Here is a 12,313-nt window from a genome sequence, read left to right on the forward strand (position 1 = left end):
TTTTTGCATTTGGGTGGTGGCAGCGTTTACCAAGCCAAGGTCAGAGAAAATTTGTAACCTTGGGAGTTTAATACAAGCCTGGAGTGGCAAGTATTAATTTTTAAAATCCTTGTGGGCCCCCACCTTCAGTACTCAAAGTGACAGAGTGGGAATTCAGCCTTGACAGGTGCCATGCACAATCATGCAGAAGCAGAAGTGCCAATGAGCGTGTCTTGTTTTGGGGAGCAAGCGAAGAGAGTTCTGAATCTTAACTTTTGCTTTCTGTTGTGACTATACTGACAATGGTACCTCCGTGTTTTATCTGCAGCTGCCCCTCTTGTGGCCTTGAGGGTTCCCCCTCCACAACTGTGGAATGCCTGCACCAGATAAGGAGAAGAAACAAGTGGACTCGGGATGACATGTTCAGTGAGGTCCTGCAAGCCAGTGCTGTGTCAGATCATGAATAGAGGGCCTGGAGGGTGAACACTGCAGACAGCCTGGAGAAGGACAGAGTGGAGAGAAGAAAGGCCCAGGAGTCACAGCCAGAAAAGGAGAGGGAGATGCACCAGGATATAATGGGTCTTCTCCAGCAGCAAACACAGATTCTGCAGCCCCTGTGGACCTACATGTTCAACAATCCCTTTGCAGTCTATGGACATCTCTATAGTAGCACCTCCCTTCACACGCCACTCAACATTCCACGTGGTATCACCAGCCATATCTCTACTCCTTCTACTCCACCCCGGGGGGACATTAAGGACAATGGCAGCTCCACATACGCTGAGCTGTGAAAGCCATGCTAGCCATGTGTAGCTAAAACGGTCATAAATGTTCTTTCCTCTTGAAAAGTTCTATTACTTTATTAAGTTTTAAATGTATTTTCTTTTATATTGCACAGATTTTTCTTTGCAAATGATGTTGTTACTGAATAAAATTCCATTATTTGGAACATAATTCATCTTTATTAGTTCACAACAAATGCTGCAGGGTTCCTAGCAGTTCCTAAAGCCTCCACTTACTTATTACTGTACAGTGTGATATAACTCATAGGCTCAATGACAAATACAGTGTAATAGTAATAAATGTACAGCAAGCACTGCAAAATTAATAGATGCACTGACAGTGTTATAGTCATAAACATACATCAAGCACCATACAATCCTTAACAGGCGCCAAAACTGCAGGGCCAGGTAGAGCACAGTACACCACAAAGTGTTACTGAAGCTCACTGTTAAAGAGCTCCTTCCAAGTCTCCCTGAGCAATATTGCTCTGCGTTGCCCACTTCATTGAGTTCTGCTAATAACCCTGGTGTCACACTGTTCAACCTCAGAGCCACCCTATCTCTGCCCTCCACCCCAGCAGCAACTTTTCTCTCTTTGCTTTTTCCCCCTATTATGCAGGCCACAGGAGGCAACCATAACCATTGGGATAATTTTCTCACTGAGATCCAATCTTGTGAATAAACAATGCCAGGATCCCTTCAATCTAATCAATACCACATTCCACCGTCATTCTGCACTTGCTGAGATGGTAGTTGAATCTTTCCTTACTTCTGTCAAGTTGGCCAACGTACGGCTACACAATACACAGAAGCAAGGGGTAGGCTGGGTCCCCCAGGATGACTATTGGCATTTCAACATTGCCAATGGTAATCTGGAAGTCAGGAAAAAAAGTCCCGGCTTGTAGCTTTCTGAAAAGTCCTCTGTCCTTAAAGGTGTGAGTGTCATGCACCTTCCCTGACCGACCCACACTAAATTTGGTGAAGCATCCCTGGTGATCCACCAGTGCTTGCATAACGACAGAAAAGTAGCCTCTCTGTTGATGTACTCTGTGGCAAGGTGGTCTGGTGCCAAAATAGAGATGCGTGTGCCATCTATTGCTCCACGGCAGTTCGGAAACCCCATTGCTGCATATCCATCCACTACATCCAGCACATTGTCAAGAATCATGTCCTGCATAGCAGGAGGCGATAAATGGCCCTGCACACTTGCATGACAATTGCTCCCGCAATGGATTTTCCAACTCCAAACTCATTTCCCACTGACAGGTAGAAATCTAGCGTTGCAAGTTTCCACAGTGTGACCTCCACTTGCTTCTCCACTGTCAGTACAGCTCCCATTCTGGTGTCCCTGCGCTGGAGGGCTGGGGCAAGCTCAGCATGCAGATCCAGGAATGTGGCCGTGTGCATCCAAAAGTTCCACAGCCACTACTCATCATCCCAAACCTGCATTTCAATGCAATCCCATTGGTCAGGGCTCGTTTCTCAGGCCCAGAAGTGGCGCTGCACTGTCTGCAGCTGTTCCATGAATGCCACCAACAACCATGAATTGGTTCTCACTATGTCCCACAGAAATCTGTCCTGCAACAAACCATGTGCTCTGATGATTCGGTTATTCTTAGAGCTCTGCAAATACTGGAGGCTAGCGCGTCCTGTGCTTGCAACACTTATGACAATAGTGCAGAGCCATTCAGGGTCTATGTTTCTGCCAGAGATGGCAGATAGTGAGGCAGGCCATGTGAATTCATGTGATTTTGAAAAAATTATGGAATATAGATGATATTTTATGGGGTGGAGACAGCTGCACGCTGGGAAGTTGACCCCTTGCTCCCAGTCACCTTCTTGTGGCCCCACCATGGATTTCCAAAGCTTCCCAAAAGTGGGCTGGACAGTGATGGCTTGCACACTGGAATATCTACCCATGGTGCATTGCACTGTGCATCAATATCAGAACTCTTGGTGAGTACCCACAGCACCGACGCAAGGAGACAAGTATGCAAGCACACAAGAGATATACTAACTGCAGCGGCAACCAAAATTTGTAGCGTAGACATGGCCTTAGTCAAAACATTAAAACAAAGTCACCATCCACCATTAAGCAACAGAAATTCAGAGAATCCTAAGCAAGGTGGTATGGGTAATCAGTTAAGCAATTGCTTAACTAAGGTTTATTTTATGCTCTCTCTCTCTCTTACTCCTGCCACTGATTCATGGTGTGAACTTCCAGAAGTCATTATTGATCTGATTTTCAGAGATGTTTCATTCCCATTAACCTGAATGGAAGCTGTAAGGTGCTGACAATGACGGAAAGTCAGGCCATAGGTGTGCACAGTATTTATTATTATGCACACCATGGGATGCACATAACAGGAGAACTTTTTGTGTGCACTTTTTGCTATTTAAACAGCTTCTTACTTAGCATTAAAAACATTCAGCCAGAAACAGAGGCAAGTAGTTTTCACAGACCCTAATGAGCAGAGCTGCAAGGCATCTACATGCCACTCAAACAGCACTCACATTTTTTTCTAGGCCATGGAACTAACTTGTTATAGGCAACCAAGCATTTTTCTCCAGTGAAGCAGAAGAGAAAATGCACAAGGTTTGTAAAACTTTAAAGAGTGGCATGTCAACCAAGTAAGCAATCAGACCATTTGAGGGTTGACAGTTCTTTGGGACTAACTGAAAACATGGTACTGTCATAAATACAGAATTAATTCTTTAGCACTCTGTGCTAAAGGTCAAATTATTGCCCATATATATAAAACCATTGCCTTCACATAGATTGCATGCACTTGGATTTGGGCAGTCTTGCATATAAGAAACTAGACTGGGAGCATTAGTGACAGCTGTTGTAAAGGATGAACTACAACCCACCTCTCTTTTTTTCCACTACTCATAATTTTCTCACGCAAATCCAATTTTTTCTGAAATGGTTTATGCTTGGTCTCAGCCCAGAAGGAAATATTGTATGTGGAATACAAAATCCATTCAGCCTTTTTGAGCTCTATAAATGTATTTTTAAACAACAGAATATACAACATACTTTTCCTCTTAAGTTCTATCTAATGAGAAATGTTGTGCATGTATATCTCAAAAAAATGGTTGAACCGGTTTTGTTCGAATATTGCCTGTTTTGCAGATCTCATTGAGGTCTAAGAATCAGGCCAGAGCTAGAAAAAAGTAGTACAGAAGTTTGAAGTTAAAGTAATATTCTGCGGGAATTGCAACACTGAATCAGACCAGCAGTCCAGCACCTTGTCTCACACTATGGCCAGTAACAGCTGCTTCAGACGAATTTATAAGCTACCCATAAAGAATGTTTTTCTTAACCTGTCAGTTAATGAATGAGTAATGTCCTTTAGCATGAGAGCTTAGAAACTAAATTTTTAAAAGATTCTCTCTAACGTAACTGTGAATACTGTTGTTATCCATTTAAATGTCTGTTTTTTCAAAAACTTCTAATCTCTTATTCAGTGGCACTGAATCCCCCACCTTAATAATGCACTATGGGAAAAATACCACATTATAAATTTTAAATTCTTTGTCTTTCAATTTAACTGAATATCCCTTGTTCTTGTATTATGAGAAAAAGAAAATAAGAGCTCCTGATTTACATCCATGACCTGAAGAAGAGGTCTGTGGAGCTTGAAAGCTTGTCTCTTCCACCAACAGAAGCTGGTCCAGTAAGAGATATTACCCTACCCACTTTACCTCTTCTAATATACCAATCATTATTCTGGTTACATCTCTCATGTCCCATTTAGCTGTCCCATCTCTAAACTAAAACAGTTCCAATATGCACACGTTCTCCATATACAGCAGTCTTTCTAAGCCTCTAATCATTTTTGTGATCCATCTCCTAACTCTTTCTACTTCTGTTCTATCAGTAAGCATTAGGGTAGGAATAAAATAGATGGGAAAAGGGGAGCAAATGAAGAGCAAAAGAAAACCATCTTATTAACTTACTTTTTCAATAGGACAAAACACTGATCACCTTAAAAGCAGCCAAAATTATATTACATACAAAACATTACATTAAAAGAACATTATTTAAATTGCAAAGTCAAGCACTCAAAAGCTAGGAAATGCCAGAATTAAGGTTGACTGTGCAACCTTTATTTGGTCCCCTTGTCTGTATGCATTATTTATACAGTGCTTAATTATATGGTTACATATTATTTTCCCCACAGGATCCCAGCCTCATTCAGTGCGCAGGGTAGATGGTGCTCACTTAAGGAGCAGCTATTCAATATTTTACTCTAACCTCCTTTTTCAGGCAATGTTCAGAGAACCCTAATTCTGGAGCTTTTGAGCATTCAAAAGTTTCAAAAGAAACGTGGGTGTTTAGGAGCCTATGGGTTTGTCTACATGGCCCCGCAGTTTGGAGCAATGGGGTGTGAACTGGAGCACACACTAGTGTGCTGCGCTGTGCTATAACTGCCCTGCGTAATAGTCTCTATGGGAGTGAATTAAATGATACCTAGTTCGCATTATGTAGTCCTGTAAACTTTGAGAATTAAACTAAACTGAACTAAGGCCATTTTAATTCTGAGTAAGAGCATACATACAGGGGTTTAATACAGTTTAACTAATGCACATTAAATTCACACCTTTAGTTAATTTGTATTAACCTTCCTGGGTGTCCCTGTTTTGACAAGCCCTTAGGCTCCTCAGTCCCTTTTGAAAATGGGACTTGGGTGCTTTTCACTCCGAATCTATAAAATATTTTATCTGCCCTGAAACTTTTCTTGATTATGTAAAAATATGAAATCAGCTCAAAGGTCAAGCCAACACTTACTGGTGGCAGAAGAAACAATTTCAATTTTGAAAGTAACCTGGACATATTGTTATTCCTTTGGCTTTGAGAAATCCGAGACAGTGGAGTATTTGCTAGTAATTCTCTTCCCCTTACAAATCATATAACAGAAAAGAAAAGATCAAACTTGTACAGTAGCCCTTTAATTCTCACTTTTCTTGAAGATTCCATAACTTCACCTTCACAGTGGAATGCCAGTTCCTGTTTACTCAAACACTGCACAAATGCTGCTGCTTTCTATGCAGTACGCATCTGCAATATTTCCTCTCCATTTCCACTTGTTCTGCAATTGTCCTATCAATATGACCTTTAGACTTTAAATGACACAGCTATGGCAACATAGCTTTGGGGAGAAATAAACTATTTTCTTTTGCCTGAGTGCAAGCGATCAGCATTCCCACCACTCTGGCCACCACTACTTAATAAAGATTCCCTACAATGAAATAGCCTGCGTGAGTAACAAAAGGGGGGAGGAGATGGGGAAGACAGAGAATGAGTTTAGGTGAAGAAATTACTCTAGCAAGGGAAGCAATAGATGCAGGGAGAAGTTCTCTAATGGAAAAATGAGGGACAAACACCACTGCTTGCTGAAATCAATGTTATTCTGCTGGCTTATTTGAACCATTAGAAGCCACATATTTCATTAGTAAAGGACAGAAATACATATTGGAGGGATGACTGGACAAAGAGCAGGATGGAAATTAAACTATTCCTCTTCTGCTGAATTTTTACCCATCCAGTCCCCCAGCACGGGTATTTGAATCAGCATAGTATTTAGTGCCACTCCTCAGTAGATGTAAGAGAACTTGCACCCTTCTGGAATGAGCACTGGAAACAAAAAGCCCAATTCATGCTGGATATGCCCAGCAGCAAGTTAGAATGCTCATTGCCATTCTCTGGGGTTGCACAGCCTTCCATTTGGAAAACTGGATCTGAATATAGCATAAAGCCACAGAGCTTCTACATTAAGAATTCTGGTGCTTAAATATAAGCCTCTCTTCTGCCCGCTCTGTTTGGGTAATAGAAGGAAAAACCTCATTTGCAATTCACAGTAATCAGCATTGGCCAAACAAACCAAAGGCCAAATTGGGATTACCTTATTCACACAAGTAGTTCTTTAATTTGAATTCCTGTAACTGACTTCAATGGGACTATTTTTTAAGTAAGAGAGTCACTATTTGGCACCCAGAAAGCTCTTTTTTACTACCCAAAATAGGTACACAGAAGAATCCTTAGAAGTACCACATATAGTCAGTTATTTATGATTCAGTGTTACCTTAGTCTTTTCCTCTCCTGTTATGGTGAATGATGCAGTCAAACTATGCTGTGTTTTGTTCTGGAAAAGATATAGAAAAGTATCTCAATATTATAAAACAAGCTTAATCTAATATATAAAACTAGCATACTGTCCAATTACTGTACAGAAGCTTCCTTCACACACAACTCAGAGGAAAATGTTTTTATTAATTATTATCATCACTTATAACGACAAAAGTCTAAGAGAAAAATGAAATACACTTATCTACTGCTAACAGGCAGGGAAGCAGCTGTTCTGCGGGGCATACTCCCCTCCTAACTGTACGGCCCCACAGAAGTTAATGGTGCTCCTCATAGCATTAACGTCTGCCTGGAAGAGTGAAGGTGAACCCAAAAGCAGCATGGCTCCTAAAGACACCACAGTAGAATCATAGGGCTAGAAGGGACCACAAGGGTCATCTAGTCTAACCCCCTGCTAAGATTCAGGATTTGTTGTGTATAAACCATCTGAGACAGTTTGTTGCATTGTCCTACTTTTTCTTACAGTTAGGAAATGTTTCCTGAGCTTTAATCTAAATCTGCTATGCTATAGTTTGAACCCACTGCCTCTTGTCCTGCCCTCTGTGGCAAGAGAGAACAACTTTTCTCTATCTTCTTCATGGCAGCCTTTCAAGTGTTTGAAGACTGCTATCACATCCCCTCCCTTAATCTCCCCTTTTCCAAACTAAACATACCCAGTTCCTTCAGCCTTTGCTCACATGGCTTCCATTCCATCCCTTTGATCATCTTTGTCGCTCGCCTCTGGATCCTTTCCATTTTCTCTACATCCTTTCTATACACTGGTGACCAAAATTGGACACAGTACTCCAGCTGAGGCCTAACCAGTGCCAAGCAGAGCACTACTATCACCTCCCGTGACTTGCATGCTATGTCTCTGTTAATACAACCCAAAATCGCATTTGCTTTTTTTTGCAACAGCATCACATTGTTGACTCATGTTGAGGTTGTGATCCACCACAACTCCCACATACTGACAAGCCAGTTATTCCCCATTCTATTTTTGTGCATTTGGTTTTTCTTTCCTAAGTGTAGCATCTTACGTTTGTCTTTGTTGAATTTCATTTTGTTGCCTATAGCCCAGTTCTCCAATTTATCAAAATCTCTTTGAATTTTAGCTCTATCCTCCAAACTATCTGCAACCCTCCCCAGGTTTGTGTCATCTATACATTTCATCAGTTTGCTCTCTATTCCTACATCTAGGTCATTAATAAAGATGTTAAATAACACCAGATCCAGAACAGATCCCTGTGGAACCTCATTTGAGACCTCCTTCCAATCTGACATAATTCCATTAATAGTTACTCTTTGTTTGCTGTTATTTAACCAATTATGTAACCACCTAATGGTAGTTCCACTGAGCCTGCATTTCTCCAACTTACTTATCAGACTGTCTTGTGGGACTAAGTCCAGATATATTGCCCTATCCACCAAGCTAGTTTCCCTGTCAAAGAAGGAAATGAAGCTGTTCTTAGTAAATCCATGCTGGCTGCTAGTGATCACCCCTTCATCCCCTAGATATTTGCAAATCGAATGTTTTATACATTGCTCTAGTAGCTTTCCAGGTATCAAGGTTAGGCCAACTGGTCTATAGTTTCCTGGCTCCTTCTTTCCCCCCTCTTTAAAGACGGTCACTATGTTAGCCTTTCTCCAGTCTTCCAGGACCTCTCCTGTCATCCATGAGTTTGTAAATATTATTGCTAGTGGCACTGAGATTTTTTCAGCTAATACCTTCAGCACCCTATGGTGAATAGCATTAGGCCCCACTGACCTGAATTCATTCAAACTGGTCAGATCTCTGAGTTCTTTACTTATCCTGATCTGCATTCCTTCCCCTTTATTGTCTATGGTAACTTTGTTAGTCGTCTGGTCACGTTATTTTTTGTGAGAAGACTGAAGCAAAGTAGGCATTGTGAAGCTCTGCCTTCCTATCATCTTCCATTACCAGCTCACCTTCTCCTTTGACCCACACCATCACTGATCTTTCTTTTTTGTCTGATATATTTGAAGAATCCCTTCTTGTTGTCTCTAACATTTCTTGCCCGCTATAACTCATTCTTTGCCTTGGCTTTCCAGATTTTGTCCCTACATGCTTGCGCTATTCCCATGTATACTTCCTTAGTGACATGCCCTTCCCATTTCCTACATTATCCTTTTTGGGTTTTAGATGGCTAAAAAGCTACTTGTGCAGCCACACTGGCTTCCTGTGGTGGTTCTTATCTTTCCTCTGCATTGGAATAGCTTGATGTTAAGCCTCTAGTATTACATCTTTGACAAACTGCCAGTCCCCTTTGACTCCTTTTCTTTCAACTGGTCTAATTCAGGGGTTCTCAACTGTTTTTTTTCCTGAGCCCCACCCCTCCACCCCCAACATACTATAAAAATTCCACGGCCCACCTGTGCCACAATAACCAGTTTTATGCATAAAAAAGCCAGGACCTGCGTTGTTCATCATCATCACTCCCATAACCGCATTGGTCATTGAGGCACCATCACTGATGAGCAATTAATCAACTGTCTCCACCCCTGACAATTGCGTGTCAGTACTTGAGTCTCCGCGAAGTCCATTTGTGTCCACTCTTTTATGTTGTCAATCCATCTCTTCTTCTATCGACCTCTTCTTCTCTTCCCCTGTACTGTCCCTTGGAGGATGATCTTGGATAGGCCAGATGATCTTGTTACATGGCTGTACCACTTCAGCTTGCGTTTCTTCACGGTCATCAGGCGGTCTTCATATGACCCAGTGCATTGGGTTATGATGTTGCCGACCTCTTCATTAGTGACGTGGTTGAAGTATTTCAGAGTAGCAGCCGTGTTAGTCTGTATCCGCAAAAAAAACCAGGAGTTTTTGAAACTGGCAATTTTGCAACAGAAAAGCTTCAAAAACAGACTCCAACAAGAAACTGCTGAGCTGGAATTGATATGCAAACTAGATACAATCACTTTAGGCTTGAATAGAGACTGGGAATGGCTGAGCCATTACAAACATTGTATCTATCTCCCCATGTAAGTATTCTCACACTTCTTATCAAACTGTCTGTACTGGGCTATCTTGATTATCACTTCAAAAGTTTTTTTCTCTTACTTAATTGGCCTCTCAGAGTTGGTAAGACAACTCCCACCTTTCATGCTCTCTGTATGTGTATATATATCTCCTCAATATATGTTCCATTCTATGCATCTGAAGAAGTGGGCCGTAGCCCACAAAAGCTTATGCTCAAATAAATTTGTTAGTCTCTAAGATGCCACGAGTACTCTTGTTCTTTTTGTGGATACAGACTAACACGGCTGCTACTCTGAAACCAGTGATATGTGACCTGATCCCATCACATTTGTTTGTCATCAGCTTGGTTTTCTCTGCACTGATTTCCATGCCATATTTTATGGAGATTTCATCCAATCGTTTCACAAGGTTGGCAAGTTCATCTTCGCTGCCTGCCAGGCCATCAATGTCATCAGAGAACCGAAGATTTGAGATTATTTGCCCTCCCAATGCTGACCGTGCGTGTATGATCTTCTAGGGTATCAGTCATTATGCACTCCAAGTAGATGTTGAACAGTGTGGGCGAAAGAAGACAGCCTTTCAGGACTCCAACAGTGGTGTGAAACCACTTTCCTATTGTGCCATTGACGAGAACTGCACTGCTGGCCTTGGCATACAGTTGTTTTAATGGTAAGAATAAACTTATGACCAACATTGGACTTCTTCATGGTTGCCCAGAGAGCTTCGTGCCATACTTTGTCAAATGCCTCCTTGAAGTCAACAAAGACGTGGTAGATGTCCTGCTGGTGTTACAAGTTATTCTCACATAGAACACGAAGGTTGAAAATCTGTTCTGTGGTACTTCTTCCAGCATGAAAGCCAGCCTGTTCTTCAACAATGATATTGTCTGTGTAGTGGGGCGGCTGCCCCACTCTGCTAGGCAGGGGTTAAAAGCAGCCAAGCTAAGCTGATTGGGGAAGCTACAGTCTGCTTGTGGCTTCAATCTGTTCAACATCACTTTGCTGGAATGGCTAATTAAGCTTATGATCTGGTAATTTCGACACAATTGCAGGTTGCCTTTCTTTGGCAAAGTGATGATTAGTGACTGTGTCCACATGGAGGGCCACTCACCAGTCTGCCAGAGCTTGGTGAGTACATCTATTACTATTTCTCCTCTGAATTTCACCGATTCAGCTAGGATATTGTCAATATCCTGTAGCTTTTCCATTCTTGAGTGATTTCACAGCTGTCTCCACTTCTTCACGTAGTATTGGAAAGTCATCCTCCTCTGTTGAATCTGGGCTGTCTAAGACACTAGGATCTCACTAGGGGAAGCAAAAGTGGATGGGAACCTGGGAGGCAGTGACCATGAGATGGTCAAGTTCAGGATCCTGACACAAGGAAGAAAGGAGAGCAGCAGAATACGGACCCTGGACTTCAGAAAAGCAGACTTTGACTCCCTCAGGGAACAGATGGGCAGGATCCCCTGGGAGAATAACATGAAGGGCAAAGGGGTCCAGGAGAGCTGGCTGTATTTTAAAGAATCCTTATTGCGGTTGCAGGAACAAACCATCCCGATGTGTAGAAAGAATAGTAAATATGCCAGGCGACCAGCTTGGCTAAACAGTGAAATCCTTGCTGATCTTAAACGCAAAAAAGAAGCTTACAAGAAGTGGAAGATTGGACAAATGACCAGGAAGGAGTATAAAAATATTGCTCAGGCATGCAGGAGTGAAATCAGGAAGGCCAAATCACACTTGGAGTTGCAGCTAGCAAGAGATGTTAAGAGTAACAAGAAGGGTTTCTTCAGGTATGTTAGCAACAAGAAGAAAGTCAAGGAAAGTGTGGGCCCCTTACTGAATGAGGGAGGCAACCTAGTGACTGAGGATGTGGAAAAAGCTAATGTACTCAATGATTTTTTTGCCTCTGTCTTCACAAACAAGGTCAGCTCCCAGACTGCTGCACTGGGCAGCACAATATGGGGAGAAGGTGACCAGCCCTCTGTGGAGAAAGAAGTGGTTCGGGACTATTTAGAAAAACTGGACGTGCACAAGTCCATGGGGCCGGATGCGCTGCATCCGAGGGTGCTAAAGGAGTTGGCGGATGAGATTGCAGAGCCATTAGCCATTATTTTTGAAAACTCATGGCGATCGGGTGAGGTCCCGGATGACTGGAAAAAGGCTAATGTAGTGCCCATCTTTAAAAAAGGGAAGGAGGAGGATCCGGGGAACTACACGCCAGTCAGCCTCACCTCAGTCCCTGGAAAAATCATGGAGCAGGTCCTCAAGGAATCAATTATGAAACACTTAGAGGAGAGGAAAGTGATCAGGAACAGTCAGCATGGATTCACCAAGGGGAAGTCGTGCCTGACTAACCTAATTGCCTTCTATGATGAGATAACTGGCTCTGTGGATGAGGGGAAAGCAGTGGATGTGTTATTCC

The 12,313-nt window shown here is 42.3% G+C and overlaps 1 protein-coding gene across 2 annotated transcripts in view; it reads right to left on the bottom strand.

Moving 5' to 3' along the window:
• The window catches only part of EVC2 (EvC ciliary complex subunit 2), a 156,761-nt gene that overhangs the window by 115,625 nt on the left and 28,823 nt on the right, over positions 1-12,313 (bottom strand). For both annotated transcript variants that reach the window (XM_024204504.3, XM_024204503.3), the window contains exon 7: positions 6,851-6,910. In XM_024204504.3, the coding sequence (XP_024060272.2) occupies positions 6,851-6,910 (60 nt within the window). The remainder of the gene's footprint in view (positions 1-6,850; positions 6,911-12,313) is intronic.

Source organism: Terrapene carolina, unplaced genomic scaffold, assembly GCF_002925995.2.
Source record: "Terrapene carolina triunguis isolate 2854851 unplaced genomic scaffold, T_m_triunguis-2.0 Scaffold66, whole genome shotgun sequence".
Classification (NCBI taxonomy): Eukaryota; Metazoa; Chordata; order Testudines; family Emydidae; genus Terrapene; species Terrapene triunguis.